This window comes from Manis pentadactyla, chromosome 1 (assembly GCF_030020395.1).
Source record: "Manis pentadactyla isolate mManPen7 chromosome 1, mManPen7.hap1, whole genome shotgun sequence".
Classification (NCBI taxonomy): Eukaryota; Metazoa; Chordata; class Mammalia; order Pholidota; family Manidae; genus Manis; species Manis pentadactyla.
In genome coordinates, this window is record NC_080019.1 from 3607310 (window position 1) to 3633628 (window position 26319).

The 26319-nt window shown below is 42.5% G+C and overlaps 1 protein-coding gene and 1 long non-coding RNA gene across 5 annotated transcripts in view; one reads left to right on the top strand and one right to left on the bottom strand.

The window, feature by feature from the left end:
* The window catches only part of GALNTL6 (polypeptide N-acetylgalactosaminyltransferase like 6), a 967667-nt gene that overhangs the window by 893975 nt on the left and 47373 nt on the right, over nucleotides 1-26319 (top strand). For all 4 annotated transcript variants that reach the window (XM_036888959.2, XM_036888958.2, XM_036888957.2 and 1 more), the window contains one exon: nucleotides 8004-8111. In XM_036888959.2, coding sequence (XP_036744854.1) covers nucleotides 8004-8111 — 108 coding nt within the window. The remainder of the gene's footprint in view (nucleotides 1-8003; nucleotides 8112-26319) is intronic.
* LOC118914269 (uncharacterized) overlaps nucleotides 1-26319 on the bottom strand; it is a 156065-nt gene that overhangs the window by 38717 nt on the left and 91029 nt on the right. The window lies entirely within an intron of this gene.

The window sequence follows — 26319 nt, forward strand, 5'->3', positions numbered from 1 at the left end:
TCATTAATGTTTTACCTAAAAAACACTCTTAAGATGTCCAGATCCACTCTCTCCTCCCCAAGTTTTAATGGGTTTGAATAAACCAATAAGCGATATATACCTGTTTTTCTGTTCCAGTCCCCACTCCAGTTATTGCTTTTAAGACTGTTACAGATATCCACATGCATCTTCACAGCAGCAATCTTCTGAACAGGCCCTCCCTGCACAGACCTCTTGAAGCCCATTAAGTGCAGGATAGTTTGGGTACAGTGGGTTTTACATGCACTGACATAACAGAGTGTTTCTTCTTTAGAAAATTTCTAAGCAGCTGGCTCGAGGAACAAGAGCTCTCCCCTGAGACTAGAAACTATCATGCCCTCATAAAGACTGCAAATACATTTTCTAGTTTCTGCTTTTATTAATCCTGTTCTGATCAGCTAAAAGGAAAGGAGAGTCAGGAAAGGTTAAAATAAAGTGTTATTTTTTTTCCTCCTGGTCCCAAATAATTACCTCAAAACCCAGTTTTTGAAGACTAAAGCGAAGCAGTTGTGTGTGTGCGCGGGAGTTGGGTGTGGTGGCAGGGGGCTACCGTCTGTTGTTACCCTTTTTAGATCGAATCAGGCCAAAAGGCGCCGTTTTTCTTAACCTCTAGCTGAGAACAGGGGTAGAATGACAGACATGGCCTTTCCCAGTCTCTACACCCCAAAAGATTTTGAGGTTAACAATTAACATTTTAACTTGTAGACAGATGGTAAAGTGGTTGACTAGTCTTAAGAAGTTTTTCATACTTAATCCATCTAAGTCATCCCATATTACAAAGTTATTTTCCAGTCACAGAAATTTACTTATATATAATGTGCTTTATTTTTAATACCAGCCCTTTCTTTGTTGAATGAAAATAAGCTCAAGATAGCTTGTTGCCCTGAAATTTGTACTCGATTATACTAGAGAAAACAGCCTCTACCTTTTAACAGCAGCTAAGTGGTGGGCTATGATCAAGTAACTCAAGCTGTCTAGAATTAACCTTACTTTGTATCAATAAGCCATATATCGGTAGACCATTTATTCAACAAACACAGAGCTCCAGCTGTGTGTCAGGCTTTGTCCTAGGGTCCTGGGATCTGTCACTCAATATTAGGGAGAGAGGCAAATAATAAACATAAGTATGTGAGTTAGGAGGGGGTCAGGACTGTAGGAACAGGAGCAGAGTGGGGTGGCGAGGACTGAGAGGGTGCTGGGAACAAGAGGACTTCGAGCCGACACCTGCCAATGATGAGGGCGTCAGCCACATGGAGCCTGGAGGGGATTCCAGACCCCACGCAGAGGCTCTGAGGTGCGCAGGCTTCTGGCCTTTGGGCAGAATAGAACTGAAACCAGAGGTGCTGAGCAGAGAAAGGGAGTAGAAGAGTAGGAGATAAGATTAGAGAGAGAGCCAGTTTGGGACTGAATGCATTAATAATTTTTTTTGAGAATTTGAATCACTAAGTCCATATAGTATATAATGCTTCATCTCATACCTGATAATAATGTCGCCTTGTTATCTTCCTGGCAATCATTTACTGAAACTAATTTCATATTCCATGTGACAAGCATAATTATTTGATTCCTTTCAATTTAATATTCTCTATGTCTAAATTCCAGTTTGTGGCTAATACTGAAAAGTGATTGAAAAAATAAGGCAAGCATTCAATTATTCAGTCAATTGGAACTACATTATGGCAAAAACACCCTGTGTTCATTCTTGGGTAAAAAAAGATTGCTTTAAAACATGTATTTTGTCAAAAGAGGACACGTTATTTGTAAAGCTAGATCATTTCTTCTCTAAAACAATGCCATAGTTAATTTTTTTTAGAACATCATTATATCATACTGCCAGGAAAACATCTTTTAAAAATATAAAGTGAATCTTCAGAACAAATATACAATTTGATAAATGCTACAAGAGTTGCACTTCCCTAAAAAACCATGTTCCTACACTGTCACCTAAACACGTGATATGGATGCTTCTATGGAAACAGGCATTGTTATTGGACAGCTGGAGAAAAACCAAAGAAGACACAAAACAACACCAAGATTAGGGACATGGGACTAGGCGTGCTTATGGAGAAAAGCAAGTTTGCCCTAAGGTTGTAAGAAGCAACATTAACTGGATAAACCTACATAGGTAGGGTGTTAAGTATAATTGAAATAAGAAATGATGATACTCGACTACCCAAGAAATATTTATTGGGTATCTATCATGTGCCAAGCCCTTCACTGGTAGCTGGAAATACAAAAATGAATAAAATAGTCATGGAGCTTTTAGTCTAGTGAGAGGAGACAGACACTAAGCAAATCATTACATAAACACACAAATATCACTTAATTATGGTAATCTTAGGTTCTGTCTCCACACGAAAGAAAGTTCCATGTGCTTAGAACTTTGAATTGTTCGCATTATTACAGCTCCAGCTGGTAAAAACTGCCTGGCACATAGTAAATGCTCACTACGTATGTACTGACTCAGTTATTGAAGGATGTGAAAGAGAACTACAGGATGGAGAGCGAGCCTGAAACAGGAGTCCTAACCAAATCTAAGGGCTGGGTTGTGATGGTAAAGCTGAAAACTGGAAAATAAATAGGAAATAGGCAAGGGAAAAGAAGGGGGAAAGAGAGATGGGATAATCTCCTTTGAAAATAATAATAATGGCAGCAAGCCCTGAAGAGGTACACTTGGTGTTTCCTAAGGAAACAAACATAGCCCAGAGAGAGAGTGTGTGTATGATGTGGGGAGTGCGGGGGAGACGGTGGGGGGAAGGCCAGATAATGCTTTGGAGGCTTTGTGGAAGAGGTGTAACTTTAACCCTAACAGCAACAGAAAACCACTGAAGGATTTTAAATGGAGGCACAGTATACTCAGGTTTGTGTTTATAAAGTGACCTTAAAGGAAATATGGAGAAAGTAATTCTAGGATTCTATAGTTTTTTAAACACTGACTTTAACACTAAAAAAATCTGATGGAAGTTTCCTGAATTTGACTTAACTACAAAGAAAAATTTCTAATGGGAAGAATTTTAAGATTTAGGAGTAGATTATCAATAGAAGACTTGACTTTTGATTCACTGGTGGTTGTGAAAGGCAGAATTCTAAGATGATCCTCTTCCTTGGTTGATTTTCACCACTGTGTTACATTACAGGGCTAAAGAGATTTGGCAAATGTAATTAAGGTTACTAATCAGTTCACTTTAAGATAATAGTGTGATACTGGTGGGCTTAACCTAATCACATGAGCCTTTTAAAAGCACAGAGTTTTCTATAGCTGGTAGCACAAGAAGTCATAGAGATCTGAAACATATTAAGGCGTCTATGTGAGGAGATGAACCATTGCTGAGAGGAAGACGGTCAAGGAACTGGGAGCGGCCTCTGGGGACAGTCCCTGACCATCAGCCAGCTAGAAAATAGGTCCAATGACCACAAGGAATTGAAATTTGCCAACATTCTGAATGAGCCTGGAATATTCCTCCCCAGAGGCTCCAGGTAATTGCTCAGCCCAGTGTCCATCTAGACATCAGCCCTGTGAGAGTCCAGGCAGAGAACTCTGCTGAGCCCACCTGGACCTCTCTCTGACCCACAGACCTGTGATTTCATAAATGCCTGTTGTTTTAAGACATTATATTTGCAGAAATTTGTTACACACCAATAGAAAACTCCTGCAGAAATCTTTAATATCTATGAGAGTGACCCTCTAAGGAGAACTACTTTTCATTCCTGTGTGTCTATTAGTTTTTCTGCCATAACTTAGAAAGGAAGGCAACGACGACTTACAAACTCTCTATTATGGCAGTGTTCATAAGAAGTGGTTAGTTCAGGCCTGCCCACTTTCTAGGTATTCTAGAAGACAGCATGAACCGAGACATTAGATCAGGGCCAGAGAATGAAAAACACCGCCCCAGACCTTGGCTTCCTCCTTGGCCTCATTTGTCACCTCATTTGTCCTCATCCTGCAGGAGACACTGACCACCTCCCCAACCAACAGTGATATGGTCTCCTTTTTCACAAAAATAAATGCCTGTGTCAACAAGTCACTGTCCCCTGGCTGCAGACGATACGACAGCTTCCTGCCTTGACACGTCCTCACCTTCAACCGAAGAGAACAAACAGGACTGTCACACATTCTCTGCCCACCCTTCAGCTGCTGTCTAGTTACTTTCAAATTTTACCTCTTTAAAATGCAAATAAAAAAGAAACAATCTCTCAAATAACTACATTCACTATATTCAATTAAAAATGTCCAAAGAGACAGAAAAAAACAGAAGATTCTTAGAGTATTCCCAGTACTGAAAGAAGCCCCAGATCCTGGTAACAGCATCAAGTTTTCCCTATTGCTCCTGGCCCAGCTCAGGAGAGGGGGACGCCCTCTGAGCCTCCCAGCTTTACAGAGACCCAGGCCTCATCCGTTTGGGGACACCACCTGCTTCCAGGGGCTCAGAATCCTCCTGTGGATATTCTCAATTGGTCAGGCCTTGTGGGAAAAAGGAAATCATGAAGAAGGTAGAAAAGGAAGCCCACGCTTACTTACTCTGGCCCAGAGGTGACACGTATGTCTTCTGTATTCACGTTCCACCACCAAGAAATAGTCATCCGACCTCATCTAAATACAACGGAGCTGGAAATCATAACCCAAAAGTGTGCCCAGGAAGAAATGAGCGTGGGAAGTGGGGAGTCTCAGCACTGTATCTCCCCCAGTAGAGTAAGACGAAGTCTGTGAGCAATCTACGGATGTTGGTCATCAGCGTTCGCGGCCACCTTCATCACGGATTGGGAAACACCTAGTTCCAGTCACTCGTGCAGCATAACAAAGCATCCGAGAACTTAGCACCATGACATAACCACTTAATTAAGCTCATGAATTCTATGGGTCCCAGATTTAGAGAAGGCACTGAGGGGGTAGCTCATTTCTGCCTCATTACACATGGGGTTGCAGCTGGGGGTGACCCAACAGGTCGGGGCTGGAACCATTTAGAGGAATCTTCATTTATATGTCCAACAGTGATGCTGGCCATTGATCAGAATGGCTGAGGCTCATTACCCAAGCACCTTCACATGCCTTTCACGTGGCCTGGACTTTCTCACATTGGGGTAGCCTCGAGGCGTCAGACCTCTTATGTGGCAGGTCAGAGCTGCAAAAATGAGTGGCCAGTGGCTAGGTGGAAACTATGTCATCTTTTATGACCTAGCTGCAGTCATTTCTTCTGTACTCTGCTAGCCTAATAATCACAAGCCCACCCAAATGGAAGGAAAGGGGCCTTAGACCCACATCTCAACGGGAGGGTACCAAGGTCACACTGTAGAGGTACCAAGGTCACGCTGCACATCTCCAGCACGTGCAATGGGAGATACTGTGGGACAGCTTTGGAAAACAGTCTCCCACATATATTTCTCAGAGTCCTGAATCTCAGTGTTTGCAAGAACTTTGTAGCATATAGATCAGGGGCCAGCAAGCAATGGCCACTGCCTGTTTTCATAAACGAAGTTTTTTGAAACCTTTTCCTCAGCAGAGCTGTAAGACAGACCATATGACCTAGCAAACATACAGTCCTGGCTGTCTGGCCCTTCACAGGAAGAGTCTGCTCATTCTGCAGGTAGACCACGGACCGAGCAAATGGGCACTCGGAGTTAGGCCACTAGAATGCCCATCTCCGTTCTGGAAGCTGCTGGTTATATGGCTTTGGGCAAGTTACTCAGCCTCCACACTGTTTAACTGGGGAAATAGTAAAGTCTGCTGTCGAGTTACAAGTGTTAAATGAAAAAGGCATAGTAAGCATTCATAAGTGCTAACTCTTACTATTAGGATGACCTTAAAATGCCAGCCAGGTCAACTGCCCATCCAAAGCTGTGTGCTGGTCTCCAGAGTGTCATTCACTGTAGATTTCAACTATCTAGTGATGAGAGGAGCCATTTAATCCTTTAAATATTTTGTCTATTAGAAAATTCTTTCTGCCACTGAGTGAAATCTGTCCCATTGCAGCTCTCTCCTATTAATTCTATCTCCTTGAGGTTCCACATACCATCTCTTCCAAATATTAGGTTCTTCAGGTGTTTGGAGAGTTTCTCTTTTATCTTATCAAGATGACGTGTCTCCAGTACTTTCAAAAGTTTCTTCTAAAATAGTTTGCATCCCTTTCCCACTTTAGCAATTCTCTTTAGAAAGGTATGTCAAGCATTGACCCTGAAATTTGCATGAGATTTCAGCCAGACAGATCAGATCTTTACAGCCCAAACTCTCATGTGAGTGCTGGCTGGTGAAGTGTGTTTTCTGCTACTCAGTTTTCTTTTTTTCCACCCCATCTTGTTCTGGAAGTGTTTATTTCTTTAGATCTGGAGGCCTTATGTTTACCCTTTTCATGTTTAATCTGATACAGCTCCAGCCTTTCAAGATATTTCCAAATGCTGGTGCTTTTCAGAGCATTCACTGCCCCTCCAGCTTTATATCACCCATGCATACTTCTGATACCTTGATCCAAAACATCAATAAATATCCCAGCCAGGTGAAGCCGACACCATGAAGAGTCCTGGGCTCCCTGACAGCCAGTGTTGCCTCAGGGATCAAGTCGCCTTCCCCTGGGACTTCTCTTCTCCCTGATCACTGTCCACCAGTCTCACCGGGGGTGTCATTCCTCTTAGTGTAAGATGGGGGCAAATATGTTACGACAGAAACAGTTCTCTTTCCCTCTTCCAATATTACACCTTAAAACAAAGCTGTGTATCTGTATTAGTCAGAGTTCTCCAGAGAAATTATATATATATATATATATTTACACACACACACAGAGAGAGAGAGAGAGAGAGATTTGTATTAATAATTGTAATAATAAATTGGCTCTCATGATTGAGGAGGCTTGGTAAATTCTAAATCTGCAAGGCAGGCCCGCAGGCTGCGGACGAAGGGAGGGGCTGCGGTTCAAGCCCAGGGGCAGCCGCTGGTGGAGCCCTTCCTGTCCCGGGAGGTCCGTCTCTGTGCTGCTCAGGCCTTCAGCTGACTGGGTGCAGTGCATCCGCATGAGGCAGGGTAATCTGCTTTACCAACCTGACCAATTTAAATGTTAATCCCATCCAAAAAAACAGCCCCTAGGAACCTCTAGAATAGTGTTTGACCAAATATGTGGGCACTGTGGTGCAGCCAAGTGGACATAGAAAACGAACTATTATGGTATTTTACTCTTATTAATCATTTTCTTGCCATGAAAGTAGCTGAAAATTCAGCACACATGAAGCCTGGATCTTTGTTTTGCTAATTCATCCTTGTATAGTGAGTAGTCTGCTCTATAAGCCATCATTAAGTGTGTGTCTTCGTAAGTGGGCACTGTGATAAACCTAACTGTGAATTTTTGTTACCATATGTAAGTTCAGCATTTTAACACAAACCTTGAGTTTAAGATTTAATACTGAGTCCACCTCGCTAACCAGTTACTTTCTTGACCTAAGAAAAGATCAAGGGTCGGAGAGAGTGGAATATATCAATTTTAAGACACACTGCATTGAAAGTTTCAGAATCTAGATGTAATTTAAAGTATGAATGTATCGATGTTCCTTATTCATTTACCTATTTCAGAATTTCATGTTTTTTATTTAAAATTTTTAAATCAACATTTAATTTCCAATTAACATTCCATTGTTACCTCTTCAATGATTTCACAAAGTTGTCAAAACAAATATCTATATAAATAAGAAATGTCCAAACATTAAATGTCAGTCCAGTGTAATAGTTGTGATATAATATCAAACTCTATTAGAATAAAAAATGTCAGCATGTTGTCTACGGACAGCAGATTTTACTGAACTTGTATTTTGGTTCTATACTTTTACGAATCCAGGTTTTGGAAAATGTGAGGTTTTTTTTTGGTTAGCCATTTATAACAAATATAAATGATTGATTTAGAGACTTTAAAAGATTTCAAGAATTTCTATGACTCTTACTAGTAATTCCTTTTCTGCATGAAATTCACCGTTTTCTTTCGATATACTTCTCAATGTCCCCTCTGTAGGTTTGGATGTGTGGAGGAGAAATGTTTGACGTTCCATGTTCTAGAGTTGGACATATCTACAGGAAATACGTCCCTTATAAAGTTCCATCTGGGACCAGCCTGGCAAGAGTGAGTAACTGGGTGTCAGAATGTGCTGGGCTTGATGTGTGGGTGGTGCCAGCAGCCCCAAGCCCGGGGAAGTTTGGGACACGGTCCGACAGGCACCATCTGGCAGGAGTACTAACAATTACACAGCCTTAAACCTCTTATTTAATTGTCTCAAAGCACTTTCACATACATCACATGTAATGGTCACCTGCACCCGCTGAGGGGGTGTCCCGGGCCGCACTGCGGGAGGGAAAGCTGCAGCCGCCGGGGTGACTCTCACGCCCACCTGAACGCTGAGCACGGGGGAGGGGTTCCGCCCAGGGCGTCGGGGTGGGTAGCGGGCTGCATAGTGAGTCGGATGGAGAAAGGAGTGAGTGGGGGCCGTGGAGAGGCCGGCGCCCGGCTCCGCCATCTCATTTGCAGCGAGGGCAGGCTCTGCCGAAAGGTTTACCCCGTCCTCAAAGTTCACAAACCGGTCAAGTCCCAGATTGTTTTTCACATATTGTGTTGAGTAAAGTCTTTTTCGTAAGTGAAATGCAAGGATGCGCTCCCCTTACACCTTCTAGAATGTTCCCAGACATGTTTGGAAGCTCATAGTCGCAATGCCATCTCAAGACAACGCTGACGATGTGTTTTCCACGTCGCTTTCTCCAGAGCTGGGTCAGTCTGTCCGTCACAGTCTCTGCCTCCCCTGCTCAGAATCCAAGCCCAGGGCGTCTCACCGCAGCCCTTTGTGCGTTCGCGCCCCCAGGAATCTAATCCTCAGTTACTCACTGGTTCTTTCACTAATAAGGCTGCAAAATATACCTATTTGAGTCTTTTACAAAGAGCTCAATGAGCTCATATAACAAGCTTTTTAAAAATGTAAACTACTTCTCCCAGATTCATTAGAATATCAAGCCTCAAACACAGAGCTTCTCTGTTATCTGCTATTAGACTCCGAGCGCCGAGGACAAGGCTTGGTAGGCGCTCAGCAAATGTATGTTGAAAGAATCAATCAGGAAAAGCCAGGAAAAGAAAATGCTACAGCTGGAGAGTCTTACTAAATCTTAAACACTTTAGTGAACTATAATAAAGTTTTCACTTACAATGACTCTTTTTGGGGAAAGAGGATTCTTCCTTATTTCCTTTCTGAGATTGACAACATCCACTTCTTTTTAACCACATGCATAACCTCTTTTACGGCAGGTTGTGTTAACAGTAACAAAGGCACACCACATACATCTTGAAGGGAAATAGCTATGTTGTTCCTCCCTCTTGAGAGAGTAATCAGGCATAAGATACTCTGTGAAGGAGCTATAGAGATACACTGTTTGAAGAAAAGAAACTAATCACAAAATCATCAAGTGATTAAATAGCTGCATCTCAGATAAGAAACTATGATTTAGCCCTAAGACTTAATATATATGAATCTCAAAGCTCCTTCAAGAAAACACCAAGGCTTTGCAAAAAGGTAAACGATCAGACAGTGTGAGCACAGGTCACAAGTCAACTATGTGGCTGAAATAAATCAGAACATTTAAAATATCCCAAAGATAACGACGTCCTGTCTCTTCTGCCTTCCCCCCTGTTCGCTGCTCCCAGCCTGAGCACCAGCTGCAGGAGTTCGTTTGCAAGAGGGATACTGTGCGTGAAAGGTTTGAGCTGAAACTAGAATATAAAAACTAGAGGGAAATTTTGTGCTGTTCCAAAAGGGTTTACTTTCAAAAAATAGGAGTGTTCATATATTTTTGAGAAGTAAATGAAGTACTTTTCCAAGGACCATCAAGTATAGGGAAACTAGGGCTGGCACATAAAATTGCCTGCAAAAAGTGAGTATTCATTCCAGTGCAAAAAATCCATAATTCTGAGTTTTAATCTTTTCCACTTAAATGTTACCTGAGGACTCATTTTCATTAGTTTTCCTAAACTGCGAGAGCAATCAGAAAGTCATAAATATTGAAGCTCAACTGTCACACTAAGGAACATTTTATGATTTTTTTTTTAACTAAAAAGGCATATTAAAATGAAGAAACGATGCTGGTATTCTGTTGGCGAGCCTCTCCTACCTGCCCCACCCTACATGGTCGCTAAAGCATCAAAAAGGATGAGAGGCTTTAAAGTTGCTTCCAGTGCAAGGCCGCGTCTCCCCAGCCTCATTAGGAGGTGGCGAGGGCACCGTACCTGCGTGGATGGAGGAGGCCAGCAGCCTGTCAATGCCCCACACGCCCGAGCAGCCTGCCGCTCTCTACACAGCACACCAGGGTGTATCACGGGAATAAATTCTAAGAACTCGGTACCTAGTACCTTCTATTTACCTGGCATTACAGTCTGGTGGGAAGAGACAAGATATCCATGTAGGAAGCCATCTGAGGACAGGATGAGACAACAAATAAGTGTTCAAGCACATGGTTAAGATAGTGTGGAGGCGCATAGCTGGGGCACTAGACGAGGACCTCCAAGGAGACCTCAGTTAAATGACCAAGTTTCGCAGAGCAGTGGTTCCCAGACTCAGCAGCAATGCCTGGCCCCGTTTTCACCCGGCCTCAGGGAACTGAGAAAAATCAGAATCACAGAGCTAAATTCATGCAATGCAATCACATATTTTTGGGCAGCAATGCAGGCTTTTCTTCTTTTCAACTGACAGAATACAAGACAGTAGGTTTTTATCAACACCTTTAGTTGGCAAACGTAAGAATTAGCATCCTTATGTCAGTTCCCAGGGGACACGGTGACTTACAATTTAGCTGCATCTGAGAATCAGTCTTCCCTTGTCAGGTTAAAATTAAGTATTTTACTGAGGCCGCTGGGGGTCCAGTGTCAGTCTCTGGGCTCGGCAGCAGCAGCTTTTCACCAGAACAGCCAGCCAGTCTGGGAGGGAAGGGACGCTCATCCCTATTGTTGTAGGGAGACTGGAAAGTCCCCAGCACTCTCCCCTCAGGAGGGCACCCACTGTCCTTCACCTCAGAATGGTGAGCAGGGCCTCGGCCACACAGGACACAGTTGGGACCCCCCCTTAGCCTATCTGCAAGGGATGCCAGAGACTGGAGATCGGGGGATTATACGTTGTACTTTGTCATGGACAGCGTGTCAGTAACTTCTTTTCTAAAACGTCATCTTGCACTTCGTGGCAGCCATCAACCAAATTTCTGGATAACAGCTATAAAACTAAAAAGTCAAATCCCATAAAAATCTGCAGAGGATGGCCTTTAGCACTTGAAATGCCACATTAAAGGGGCAAAGTTAAAGTTGGTGAGCATAGCAGGGACGGCTGGACCCAGGCCTGTCGTGTGCGGCTTAGCCCCGCCATCCAGGGCCCTACGGGAGGGCCTGAGGCACCGGCATGTGCGGGGGCCTGTGGACACAAACCCTGGCCTGCATGGTGGCGGCAGGACCAGGCTGCCCACCTTTTGCAGCCTGCAGGGAGCTCTCACTGTTTCTGAACAGGAGGTACCAGCATACAAACAGAGGAAGTAAAAGGAAAGAGCGACCAACAAGTAAATACTAAAAAGAAAGACTAAAAAAGTATCATTTTGAATGCAAGAAGCATCTGCAAAGAAAATTTCCTAAACGGTTTGCCTGGATTTGCCACACTGAGAGGAGGCAGGTCCCATGTGACTGTGAGGTTTTCATGCAGCTTCTGAGATGAGTCTCTGGAGGCGGTGAGTCGGGGGAGGACGGAAGGAGCTGGGATGGCTTTAGGTAGGGAGGCTGCTGAGTGCCAGCCGGGCCTGGGCTCTGCGACAGCCAGACGAGAACCAGATCAGCTGAATTTTCTTTACCGGTAAGCAGATGTTCATTTCTGAAAGCAACGTTTATCATACCAGGCACCATGCTGGGCCCGGAAGTATAAACAATGAACGAGGGGAACACAAATCTTCCCTCCTCCTGACGAATGACCTTGACTGCAGCACGAAGGTGGAGCCACACGTCAAGGATTTGGGTGTAACAATTCAAATATCTTGACGGTGCACCAGAGCTAGATAAAAATAGCCAAGCTCATCACCGAATGAGGATCTCTATCTTATGTATTTTGCTTATCTCTAAACTATTTTGCATAGATTATAATGTTATCGTTGGGTTTACAATTTAACCAAAGAGGAAATATATCTCTTTGGTTAAATTGTATATACAGAGTTCTTTCATACATAGTGACAGATACTCTCAGTTAGCAGATCGTAGGTAGTGACCCTAGAGGCTACACTGATCTACATTCAAGTGACACGTGTTTGACTTTACACACTTACGCAGGGTTTCTCAGCAGAATGAATGACCTTTGAATGCTGCAGTTATTAAACTTTGTGGGCACAAAGGTTAAACCTGAGTCTGAGGAAGAATGGCTGTTTTGCCTCTGTCAGCTGTGAAATGAAATCTTAACTTATGTCCCAACGTGTCTCCTGGTTTCACATCCCTGGTGACGTCAGCCCTGCTGACTCCACGGATCATCGCAAACTCTTGGAAGGAGGTGCAGGGGAGGAGGGGAGAGCGGGGAAGGGTTTCAGTGTCGAAGCCCGACCACCCCAAGCCAGCTAATGAGTGTTTCCTCATTTTTCACCACCGCCTTGTGGACCGCTCTCTGAAGTAGCCGAAACAGAAGGATACAGTATCTGGGGTATGCAGCTTTCCCTTTGTTAATGTCAGAAAAATCTATCAGTCGAAGAAAAGCATTAACAAGACCAAAATGAGTCATTTGATATTGGAAAATAAAATCACCAACAAGGCTATAAAGGTATGTTGATGAATGGGAAGTCTACACAGCCACAAATTGGCCTTTCTCCCCTGATGGCTGTAAATCAGTTTACTCTCGTAAAACTGCCCAGCGAGTAAGAGCTGTAGCATGTCGTTAGCCATCCACGGCAGCCAGCACTTTCTTTCTGCTATTCAAACTAGAGTTCAGATGCTTTATTTGAAACGATCATTGAGTTTAGGGTCATGGTGGCCTGTCGTGGGCTTCCTCCCAAAAAGCAGGAAATGAGGAATTTTTCCCAAAAGACTCAGCCTGCATAAATGGCTAGTACTTCTGTGCAGAAACAATCCCTCTGAGAACAATACCTATCTCTAATTCTTCCATACAATATAACACATAAAGTGACAAGGACATCCAATATTTGTGCCCAGAACTAAAGATCACTCACATACCCTAATCTTGTGGCAGTTTCTCCCCCCTCTTGCCCATATTTAAAAATATCTTCTGTTTAGATGGAGATTTTATGTAAGAAATCCAAGCATCTTCCATAAATAATATCCCATTATTCTTCATGAATGCCTCCCTAAAGAGAAATCATGAGTTTATTATGTGGCAATAATAATTCAATAAGCCACTAAAATATGATGAGCCCATTGCATGTTTTGAAGATAAAGGTCCTCTCCAGCCTCAATGAAGACTCAAGCTAGAGAAATTCCCCAGTAAATATTCATCAGTATGCCAGGCAGAAGCGCTGGAGCACACGGTATACTCTGAGTCAGCAGCATTGCACCTGTCCAGTCAGATCAAGCCGTCCCCCTGCAATAGAGTCCCCCCACCCGAGGCCATGCCCCCCACCTGGAGACAGGGCTCCGGGACACGATACCAGCAGAGCTCTCACCCTGGAATGAAGTCCCTTTTCTGAACACTGGTCATCGTAATCTTGTTTTGCAGATGAGGGAAATAAGGCAAAGTGAAACTTTTATCTGCCAAGGACATTGAGAGAGCAGATGGGAAAACATGAAACCCGAGTGTGTTCCCCACTACCTGACCTCCCCTTGCTCCCGTGGTCCCTAACCCAGGGCTATCAGAACTTCGAGTATCTGTATTTATTTATTTTTTTGGTCTGTGTAACAGCTAACAACAGAATCACATATTGTCTTTAAAATTTTAAATAATATGGAGGCAAAGCATAAATCTTCATACCAAACATAGGTACTAAAAAAGAAAGCGTAGTTCCATGAAAAAAAACACATGAGGTAAAGACCGTGTTTTCCAACTCAGTCATTTCCCACAAGCTCCTCAACACTAATTTTAGTTTGGTTTTCTTCCTACTTATTCGCTCTGCATATTTTTTTCCCAAAATCTTCCGCAGACGCCACCCTCTTCTTGGCTCGGCCCAGCTGTTTCCGATGCCCCCCGGGGCTCAGCCCGGGCTTGTGGGCCGCTTATCGATGCTTTCTCATGTGCAGACCAGGGCCTGAGACTGACAGGCGCCACCCCCAAGGTGTGCGGACAGTAGCCACCATGTCTCGGGGTCTGTAGTGAGGACCAGCATTTTACATTAGGTTTTGTTAAGCCTATGGGAAGGTTTATAGAGTAAATATATGTGGGGATCCTAGGTACGTACATGGTAATTAGCTGACATGACTAATTGTCACTTTTAATTTGTCATTCTCAATGAAATCAGTTCCCTTTCCTGTAGGTCCTTTTCCAGTCTGCTGGCGGCGGCTCTTTCCCTTACCTAAAGCACCTCGGGACTTGGCATTGTTGTTTAGCATTTATATAGCTTTCTTTTTTCAAAGCACTTGAGAAACAAACTGTATGTGGGCTGGGGGTATTTGAATTGCATTTTCGTCATTACCCCCATTAGAACTGGACATTCCCCTGCATTCACAGCTCCACTAGAGCCACGAAAAGTGAAAGCTTGCTTAGACAAAATAGCTCCCTGCTGGTCCAAAATTTAGCCGCTGGAACGTAAGCAAAATAAAAATAAAATATTTTAGTATGCCATGATCTCAGTAAGGAAAAACACCATTCTTGCAAGAGGGAGAGGGGTTGGCTGCTTTATAGCTCTGCCTGCAGGACCCCCATTGCGTGACGGAACCACAGGGACATTGCAGACGAGGGACTCATTTTGTGGCCTTAGCTTCTTGCCACAAGATGTGGCGATGCACAGTGGCCTCTACTATTTCATTTCTATTTCAATCATCCTTGTTTCTAATAGTTAATTAGCACATGGCAGGAATTCCCCTTCCAGGGATGCGATGTACAGCCTGGTGACCACAGGCAATAATGTTACATTGCGTAGTCAAAAGTTGCCAAGAGAGCAGATCTTAAAAGTTCTCATCACAAGGAAAAGAAATTTAAAAAACATTGACTGACGTTAGCCAGACTTATTGTAGTGATCACTTCTCAGTGTACACAAAATACCAAATCATTCTTTTGTACAGCTGAACTAATAGAATGTTGTATGTCAATTTTATTACAATAAAAAAAAAAAAGAATTCCATTTCCAACTGCAATTCCAGGTCAAGCATATCTCCTTTTTGATGTTATTTGAGGTGGAGAAAATAGTTCACTTGATATTCTCCGAACTGAGTGGCAGTTTTGGGGTGTCCAGATGCTTCATGTTCTAATTCTGAGCACATGGTATAAAAATTAAATTTCACACATTACCTAAGCTTTGAACAGATATAGCTTTCAATCTAAGAACCCTATATGAGCTATTTTAAACACAGGGATTTTGTTTTTGCCTGTTCTGAAAGTGAGGAAAATAAAATAGGATCTGCTAGTAGCAAATGGAGTAAATGCCGGAGCACCATTTTATTTAACCACAGTTTGAGTGTTTGCTGTGGTTGTTCCTGTGAGGAAATAAAACACCTGATACACTCTTTGGCTGATGGTTAGTGTTTTCTTTAAAACAGCCATTGTATTAATAATAATCGCCTATGAATAATCAAACTGCCCTTTATTCTAAAGCTGTGAGAGTAAGAGAAACCATGGGCTTGACTGATGGAAATGAACACCCTTCGGGTTGTCTGCAGGTGTCCCTGGGCGTCCCCACAAGGCCTCCTCGCACGTGCTCAGACGGGCATTTGTCACCTGACGGCTCACTCCACACCACCCGTGGGCTGGATTCTGCTCATCTCCCACTAGCATCTTGCCTATAAAGCCCCTGGAAAAGCCACAGCACCACCACCGTTCACACTAAGGGCAGTCACATTGGTTCTGACTCTAGAGAAACCAACATTTCAGTCCTCAGAGTGTGAGAACTTCTCTGAGTCCTGGACAGACCCCGGCAGGCTCGGCCGTCTCTCAGCTGTGGGACACATCCTCACTAAGTAAAATACCTGTTTATACTGGGCTCCCTTCAACAATTCCAGCAGCAGCTGGTTATCTCCTTTCTCAGAATTTAAAAAAACCAATCATGAAAAAGAATCCCATCACATCCTGATCCTCATTCTCAGCCAAAAACAGTCTTAAGGGATGAAAACAAAAGAGCAAGACAAAACTAAACAGAAACCTGCCTCCGTTTCTGTCCTAGCATCTTGTTCCTGTTTCTGAGGCTAGTCGAAAACAGCATCGCCACTCCCGCCTCGGGCCCTTGGGTGGCTGGCTGCAGGGGAAGCCGGCCACCATCATGGTGACGCCCAAGGGACCCCCAGAGAGACCCACGTGGGGCCTCCCCCCACCTGCCGTGAGCACCTAGCTGTAAGACCCTGGAAGACGATCTTCCAACACCAGGAGTTTAAGACAACCACTCCCTCAGCCCAGATCGGACTGGAACTCTTGAGAAATCCAAGCCAGGTTGCCAACCAAACCTCTCCCAGGTTCTGACCCACAGAACCTGTGAAAGGCCTTTTACAAATGTTTATTATTGTTGTAAGCCACTCCGTTTTAGGGTAACTGTTGGTGTATCAACAGGTAACTAGCCCAGGTGTTTCTGCTCCACAGTCCCTCATCAGCAATATTCAGCCTGACTCTCTCTTAAGGGACACGGTGACCTCAGGTAGCCCCTCTGGAGCTTCAAAATTAGACAAACTTCTGCAGCAAAGGACAGGATCAACAGGTATCAACAGAGTGAGAGACAGTTCACAGAATGGGAGGAAATATTTGCAAATCATATATCTGATGAGGGGTTAATATCCAGAGTACTTCAAGAACTCATACAAATCAACAACAAAAAACCCTAACAACCTGATTTTAAAATGGGCCAAGGACTTGAATAGACACATCTGCAGAGAAGATAAATACATGGCCAATAAGCACATGAAAAGATGCTCTCTAATCATTAGGGAAATGCAAAACAGCCCTCACTGAGATGCCATTTCACACCCATTAAGGTGGCTGTTGTACATCCAAAAAACAGGTAACAGAAGCCCATGAATGCTGGAAAGGATGTAGAGAAACCGGAACCCTTGTGCATGGTAGGAACGTGAAATGCTGCAGCTGCTGTAGAAAATGGTATGGAGGCTCCTCAAAAACCTAAAAATAAACTTACCATATGATCCTGCATTTCCACTTCTGAGTACATAAAAGAATTCAAAGTAGAGACTCAACAGATATTTGTACACATGCTCATAGTGGTAGTCAAAACGTAGAAGAAACCCATGTGTCCATTGACAAATAGATGAATAAGCAAAATGGGCTCTATGCATACAATGGATTATTATTCAGCCATAAAAAGGAAGGACATTCTGACAGATACTACAGAATGGATGAACTTTGAAGACATGCCAAATGAAATAAGCCATTCACAAAAGGACAAATTCTATATGAGTCCACTAATCTGAGATACCTAGCATGTTCAAATTCAGACAGAAAGGAGAATGGTGTTTACTAAGGATTAGGGGAAGAGGAAATGGGGAGTGATTGTTTAATGGGTTTAGACTTCCAGTTTAGGAAGATGGAAAAAGTGATGGAAATAGTTGGTGGTGATAGTTGCACAACCATGTGAATGTTCTTTTCTGTGCGAGAATTAAAGTGTATTATTTTTCTTTATAAAAGTACTCATCAGGAGTAGTTTGAACACTCATTCAAACTCCGTCTTATACAAATTTATGCTGAGAGCAAGCATTTTTTTCTATGCCTTGAAAATGTTTAAGTTTGGATCACCTTCCAAGATTTTATCCTTTATGCCTTCAGTGTTGTGAAATATCTTCCCTAGTGCTTGTGATGTGAACTTTTTGCTTATGTCACTTTCTCTGGGACACCATCATCCCTTTCATCACAAGCAGCTTCCTTAGTTATGTCAGTCAGTGCACCCTCGTTAAGTTCCCTGGCTGCATATCTAGAGTCTCTCTTATTACGGTCTTTGTTTTAAAATCTATTTTGTCTGATATAACTCTCCAGCTTGCTTTGGTTTCCATTCGCATGGAATGGCCTTTCCCATCCCTTCACTCTCAGTCCATGTGTGCCCTTATATCTGAAGTGAGTCTCTTGTAGATAGCACATAGAAGGGGCTTGCTTTTTTAATCCATTCAGTTATCCTAGGTCTTCTGATTGGAGAATTTAGTCCATTTACATTTAACGTAATTATTGACAGATATGTGCTTATTACTATGTGTTAATGGTTTTCTGGCTGGTTTTGCAGTTTTTCTGTTCCTTTCTTCTCTTGCTCTGTTCCTTTGTGGTTTGATCACTTTCTTTAGTGGTATCCTTATATCCCTTCCTGTTTATCTTCTGTGTATTTACTACAGGTTTTTGTTTTGTGGTTACCATGAGGCTTACACATAACAACTTATCTCCAAATGTCTATTTTACATTGATAATAGCTTAAGTTTAATCCCATTCTAAAGCTCAACATTTTTACTCTTCCCTCCATATTTTATGGTTTTGATGTCACATTGTACATCTTTTATCTAATGTAACTGGTTATTGTAATCACAGTTATTTCTGTTACTTCTGTCTTTTAACCTTCATACTAACTTTATAAGTGATTAATCCACTACCTTCACTCTATATTTACCATTCCAGTGAAATTCATTCTTTCATATGTGTTCTTGTTATTAATCAGGGCCCTTTATTTTCAGCTTAAAGAAGTCCCTTTAACATTTCTTGTAAAGCTGGCTCATTGGTGATGAACGCATTCAACTTTTGTTTATCTGGAAAACTCTTTCTCTCTCCAATTCTAAATGATAGCTTTGCTATGCAGAATATTCTTGGTTGGAATTTTTTTACTTTCAGCCCTTTGAATATATTGTGCCACTCCCTTCTGGCCTGCAAAGTTTCTGCTAAAAGAAGAAAACAAAAATACTAACTTGAAAAGATATATGCACCCCTATGTTCACTGCAGCATTATTTACAATAGCCAAGATAGGGAAACAGCCTAAGTGTCCATCAACAGATGAATGGATAAAGAAACTATGGTGTATATATGATGGAATATTATTCAGCCATTTAAAAAATGAAATCTTGCCATTTGTGACAACATAGCTGGACCTCAAGTAAATTATGCTGAGTGAAATAAGACAGAAAAAGACAAATTCCATATGATCTCTTTTATATGAGGAATCTTAAAAAAAGAAAATAGAAAGAAAACACCATGCACATAGATATCATAGATAAGAGAACAAACTCGTGATTTCCAGAGGGGGGAGGTAGAGGAGAGGGAGAAGTACATAGGCATTTTTCATTTTAGTTTAAAAAAATTACTCTTTTAAAAAATTCCATTTCTGACAAAGGACATGTATACATAAAAGAATTCTCCAAATTCATTAAGAAGAAAATGAACAACCCAATTCCTCAAATGGGAAAAGATTTAAATAGATACTTCACCAAAGATATACAGATGATAAGTAAGTGCATGAAAAGGTGCTTGCTATCCCGAGTCATTAGGGAAATGTAAATTAAAACCACAATCAAAATGCCACCATACACTTTTATAATGGCAAAAATGAAAAAGACTCAACATATTGAGTGTTGGTGTAACTGGAATCCTCGTTCCCCTCTAATGGGAATGTAAACATGGTACAAACGCTTTGGAAATAATTTTGCAGTTTCACTAAAAGTTAAGCTGCCTAGTGTACGGCCCAGCCATTTCACTTCCACGTATTTACTCAAGAAAGGTTAAAACCAATGTCCACACAAAGACTTACACACCACTGTTTATGCAGTTTTATTTTTATTTATAATAGCCCAAAACTGGAAACAACACAAATGTTGATCAATAGGTAAATGGATAAGCAAATTGGTGGTATAGTCCCATCATGACATATACCAAAAAGGAACAGATACAACTGCATGGATGAATCTCAAAATAGTTATGCTTAGTGAAAGAACCCAGACAGACAGGGCATGCACTTACTATGTTTCTATTTATTTAAAATTCTAGACAGTGAAAGTTAAACTATACTGACAAAAAGTCGATTAGGCTACAACACCAAGAGCCAATTATGTAGACTCTGAGTGATGCCATGTGAATGAGGTTCATCAACTGCAACAAACATCCCACTCTGGTGGGACTATTGATAATGGGGAGGCTGTGGGTGTGTGGGGCAGGGGGCATATGAGAAATCTCTGTATCTGCCCCTTACTTTTGCTGTGAACCTAAAACTGCTCTAAAAAAGTAAAGTCAATAAGTATTTTTTTTTAATTAGTGGTTACCCGGGGACGGTAGAGCCTAAGAAAGGGAGAGGGATTTCAAAGAGGCATATGGAAATGTCTGGAGGTAATGGGCATGATCATTATCTTGACTGCAGTGATGTTTTCACTATTACATCCATGTGTCAAAATGTACCAGATCATCCACTTAAAATATGAGCAGTTTATTGTACATCAACTACTCCTCAATAAAACTGTTTTTTAAATTAGGTTTACATGCATTTTAAAAATAAGATATGTAGCTAAATAACTTAGGGAGTTATTATTTGTCCTGTGTCTAAAGGCTACACTAAATGCTATCAGAAACACTACCATAAATATCCAAAATATTTGGCCAAAAACTATAATCGAGATACAATTAAATTATATCAAAACAGCCCGGAGCAGGTCTGCACTTGCAAACAGCTTCCACAGCCTTGGGCAAGAAGAAAGAGGAACTGCCAGTCAGAACCTCCCTTTTCAGTACCCGATTAACCATCCTTTCCTTAAGCAGAAGGCTTCCCACTGACTTCACGGTCTTCAAATCAGAGGAGAGCCGGGCAGGGCCGAATGACTGCAGGGAGGGTGAGGCTCTCTTAAAGAGATTCCCTTTTGAGCAGCATCCATGATGACATTGTCACATTATCAGTGATAAGAGGGCTTTGGGGTGGGACTTCGACACTCCTAAAGGACTCTTAAGCTTCAAAGAGTAGAAAAGAAATGCATTTAAATCAAAGCAGAACTTTTAAAGTCAGGGGTAGTGAAGCAGTTCCTTGCTGGAGGAGTAACTGTGGCAAATAATAAACTGTGTGAGATTGACTTTGCTAGCTGGCAGCAGTTTTTTGGAGGAAAAACAGCAAAAAAAAAAAAATTGCTGAAGATAGAGAAGTCTATTACTAAACCCGCCTTCATGAAATAGCTTAATCTTGACAGAAGCACCGCTGTGGGTTGGGATCCCACTGGCATGCATCTAATGATGGCACCCTGCTCCAAGGGGATGGAAATACGCTGCGGACGAGAGGTGGACGGGGTACCGCACTGATGTGGGATGGCTTCACAGCCAGAGAAATAATCAAATCCCAAATCTTATGCTGAGAACCCGAATAGGGATTTTATTTTTAGGATAATTGAACAGTAGGGTCCAAAATGTTACTGGCCAAAAAATAATTAGTGAATAGATTTATGCAGTTTCATGAACCAGCAGGTGTAATGAGCTATCTATTTTCCTCATGTGGCATAATAACAAGGATCAGTGGGAGGTGGAAATCTGTTGTTATGAATCAAGGTAGAAAGGTAATTTAATGTTCCTGGTAAAATATCCATTCAAAGTCCTGTTGAATATTAGAATTGAAGAAAGACTTTACATTGGACAGTGCAAAGAAGACAAGAGCTGAATTGTAAAGAATTCATATATAGCTGGACGTGTTACATGTGTTCACAGACGTTTGGACAACAGAAAAAGGAGCGAATCATATGAGTTTAGGTTGAATCGGGGAATGTATCATGATACACAAGACAGGTGACATAAAAACCAGGGATGTCATCAACATCTTATATATGGAAGGTGCTCAGAATAGCAGTTTTTATTTCATTTGTCATTCGAGAAGTATGAAGGTGTGGAGCTTTTAAAAATAGAGAAATCCTTCACTTGCTTTCTACTCCAAGAAAATCAATGTCTCCCTCAGCTCCAGCAGCTACCAATTTCAAACTGTTACATGAGTTCCAGGCTGGCTACAAGCCCAGCAGGTGAAAACCTCCCAGATCCACCTTGAATGGGATCGGGCCCTTTCCCCATGTCCACACTACACCCAGAGCCTGTGTGGAACCCAGCTCAGATGTGCAGACAGACAGCCCCGCCTGCTTACTTTCAGACTAAGGTTAATAGCAAACCATAAACTATCCATTCTAGCCACACTGAGCCCTCGCTTCTAGCGGCCAGTTGTCACTGCTGTTATCTTAAGCTACATGTTGGCTTCCCTGCTGGCTTCACAGATAGAGGGCGAGTGGGATCCCACCTGTTAGAAACAGAAAAGCAGTGGGATTGGGAAACATGTTTAGATTAACTGTGTGTTACAGAAGAGAGCTTGGATCGCCTCTGGAAATTCCACAGGTGCAAACATCCACCCTGTAGGTGCACCAAAGTAGACCGGATTATGTATGCACAGACAGAATGCTTAATGCATTAAAACATTCCAGAAGCACATATTGTATGCGTGTCACATATATCAGGAGTAGGTTGTCAGATTTCTCAAATAAAAACACAGGGCACACAGTTAAATTTTAATTTCAGACAAATCATTTTTTTGGTTTAAGTATGTTCCATGCATTGAAAGATAAACTGAGGCATATTAAACATTTTGAGCTGATTTGAGCAAAACTCAATTCAACTTGGGCAGCACAAACCAGAAATGGTTAGGAGTGGCCACAGACGGGAGCCAGGGACAGACTTCTGCAGAGAAAGGGCAGAAGAAGAGAATGGAAACCATCTGATTGGCAGGAGCTTCAAGCCCAGGTGTCTGCTTGTGATCGGTTGTCATTAGCGTTTTGATCTTGTACCTTTGAGACATTTACAGACTTAGGCTCTGGTTTGCCACAGCATTAAAGCCTCTTTGGTCTAAGGGCCTCCTTGCTTAATTAATTTAGCACATGTAATATGCATAATACAAGTATTATACAAGTATTAATTATTCTGATATTTAAAAATTATTTGTTGCTCACCTGAAATTCATCTCTATTTTATGCCCCATGTTTTATCTGGTGAATGGAAGGAGTAGGAAGAGAATGTCAGTAGGTGAGACCAGACAAACAGGAGGCAGGGAGGCACTGAAGCAGGAGAAATCTGTGGACAAAGCCAGGCAGTGGCTGCACTTTTTCAGTGGCAATGAAAAGAGCGGATCTCGTATGCAGGGGTTTCCTACGGGAGAATGAAATTAAAGGGGGCAGTCAGGAAGCATGGGCAATGTCTGCAACAGCGGGCCACCCGTCCCAGAAGCCGGGTAGAGCATAATTCAGGAGCCAGCTATTTCATTTCCTTTGTGGGGGAATGATCTTCGATTAGCAAAACCCCTGGAAAGGACATTTTGGTTATGGAAAGGCAGGCTCAGTCTGGCCAGGAGAAGCAGGGACAGGCAATGAGAAAACTGATGCTCTGCATGAAAAAGGGGAAGAAATTATGATATTCTGGCACAGCCCTACAAAAGGGACATAAGGGGGTATTTTGAGGACAGTCACACAGCCAGAGGCCAGAAGATTGAGGGAGAAAATTTTGGCCAGGGCAAAATTCTCTAAAGCAGCCAAAGAATATGAAAGGCGCCAAATGTTACATCTCACACCGTGAGTTGTGCTGCTCACGTCCCCGAGAAGTGCCTGGGCAGTGAGGGAAGCCCCCCCTTGCCCCCCACGCAATTCTCAGATGATTCAGGGAGCGGAAGGGATGGATGACTGTGTGAACACACACCCTGGGGATCCGCACAGACCTTGAGGAAGACAGGGATGTGGAACTGGGGTTGAAGCAATTCATTTAAATCCCCAATAACTGGAATCCCAGCTAATACCTGGCTCTGTATACATAAGGCAACCTTTATGGGTCCAACTTCTGATAGCTTGGGAGCCAGCGCTGCCATGAAGAGATCTCCCAGCATCCACACTTTATTCTTTCTTTCCTCTTGGTAACTATTTTTGGACATCTTAGCACCTTCACCGATGTCCATTCAAAGTTGGAGAGATGGGCCTAGGAACGATCTTTCTCTTTGTTAGCAGCCTGGTGTGCTGTTGGGCTGTTCCCACTTCATGAATCAGTACATGCATACACAGCTACGAACGGTCAACTGGGACAGCTCTGTCCCCATCCCATTTCCTCCAAGTCTTTGAATGTGTGGATATGAGTCCACTAAACACCCCAAAGAGCTCAGACATATATGTGATTATTCTATTTCCTGAAGTGGATCAATTTATTCTCCAATTTTTAAAAGACCAATGAAACCCTCCTTGCAACCACTTGCAATGTTTCTCAGCTTGGTTCCAATGTTTTCTCAAATCCATGATTACAGTGACAAATCAACAGTATTTTTCCAGAAAAATTCCTTAAGAATGATATTATTTGGCCAGTCCCATGCAGTATTGGGGAGTGACGACTATTCCTTGGCTGTAATCATTCAACCTTAGAAAGTTTCCTCCTGATGGGAAATCCCATGCAGAGAACAGGGCATCAGGATGTGGACCGAGTCACCAGGAGCATTAGGGAATGGACGGGCTGTTGTATTTCTGCGCACATGTTTAGGATTCTCGGTGCCAGAGGAAATGGGCTGTTAACAGTTTTCACCATTATCATGCTGTGTCTCTTTTCCCATCTCCTGGAAAGCTACAAGAATGTCAATGATTTGACATTATCCCTGAAATACATTTATGTTATGATCCTGCGCTTTTTTGGAGTATTTGGGAAATCAGCAAACCTAACCGGCAACCAGGCATCTTTCACTTTAGAAAGGACACAAGGACGCAAAAGTTACCTGGTTAGCTCCCTGGTTAACTAGACCGGCGCTTCCCTGGCGTGGCTGTCACTTTACCGACTTGCTTCTCCTGCCCCCTTTATGACTATTCCTCAGTCTGGCTAAGGTTTGCCATGACCCCTCAAGCCATTTCCAGTTGAAGGCATCTGAACTAGGCAGTTCCTCCTTGAGTGTTCACAATAATTCCAAAAATTTCTGTTCCAGAAAAACAGATCAACACAGATCTACCATTTGGCAAGAGCATGTTTTAAAAAGTTGTTCCTAGGTCAGCACCTTTATCACTGGACAGACACACGTGCCCTGACGTGGTTCCCATCCATTTTATAACTCAGCAGTTAGCATGGCTGGATGAGCACACACATGCTTGGCACCACCTGGGCTGCCAGGCCTTTTAATTAAAAAAACTTATCTACCCCTAACAGCTTATCTACCCCTAACAGCTTATCTACCCCTAACAGCATGGCATTTACACTCTAAAAGGCATTTATTTACTCAAGTCAAAACAGGTTTCTTCAAGACAAGTCTTTCTTGCAAGCTATCAGAATATTTCATGCATGTCTTCACTTAATAAAGTCACTTTTTCATTATTATTGGGTAATTCACCTCTTGGCCTCTGCATTTTGCTATCCCCCTGCCTTTATTCATTTCTGTTTATTAGAGAAGCACAGAGTAGATGAAAATTAAGTATTATCATTTTATAAAATAACTGGAGTTTAGAATAAAGGTTGGAACTACAGCCTAAATTCTAAATTGAATATAAATAAATTTTTAGTATTTAATATTATAGACTAATTTTTCCATTCTATCTTTGAATGTATTTGCTAATCACAAAAATCATCTGTCCAAAGACAAATGTAAGTACAAATTGATCCAGATGGAATGAATGAATCCAGATTGAATCCAGATTCATGCTCATCAGAGTGAAAGGCAAATGGTAAGGTGACACTAGATGCTCACACTTTGATGTCTTTAAGTGGGGTCACGCAGAGCAGGCACCTCAACTTTCCACAGACAAATCAGATAGCTCAGAATCGGCAGCAAGGGCTGGGCTAGTACAAAACGTCATTGACTTTGATCATCTGTCAAGGTAAACTGGAGTCAAAGAGGTGGATGGCGTTGCGAGCAGGGCAGCGCAGCCAGGACATGCGCTGGCACAGGCGGCCATATCCTCGAAGGACAGTTCCCTCACTCTCGAAGCCAGGAGTCTTAGAAAGGCAGGAACACAGAAACACCCGAGAAATCAGAGTGGTAGTGACTACTTTGTGGTTACTTTGAGGTACGGTCGCTTTTCTGCATCTTGCTATATTAACTGAGTCCCACTGTGTGTTCACCACCCACCAAAAGTAACCAAGAAGCTGAGGGCTGGGTGTTGTGGGGAGAGGTCAGATGGGGAGGCACCCACCTCTGGTGTCTGTGGTGTCTCAGATGGGGGGAGCTGCGGGTGGAGGCAATGGGACAGAGCAGGAAAAGGGGA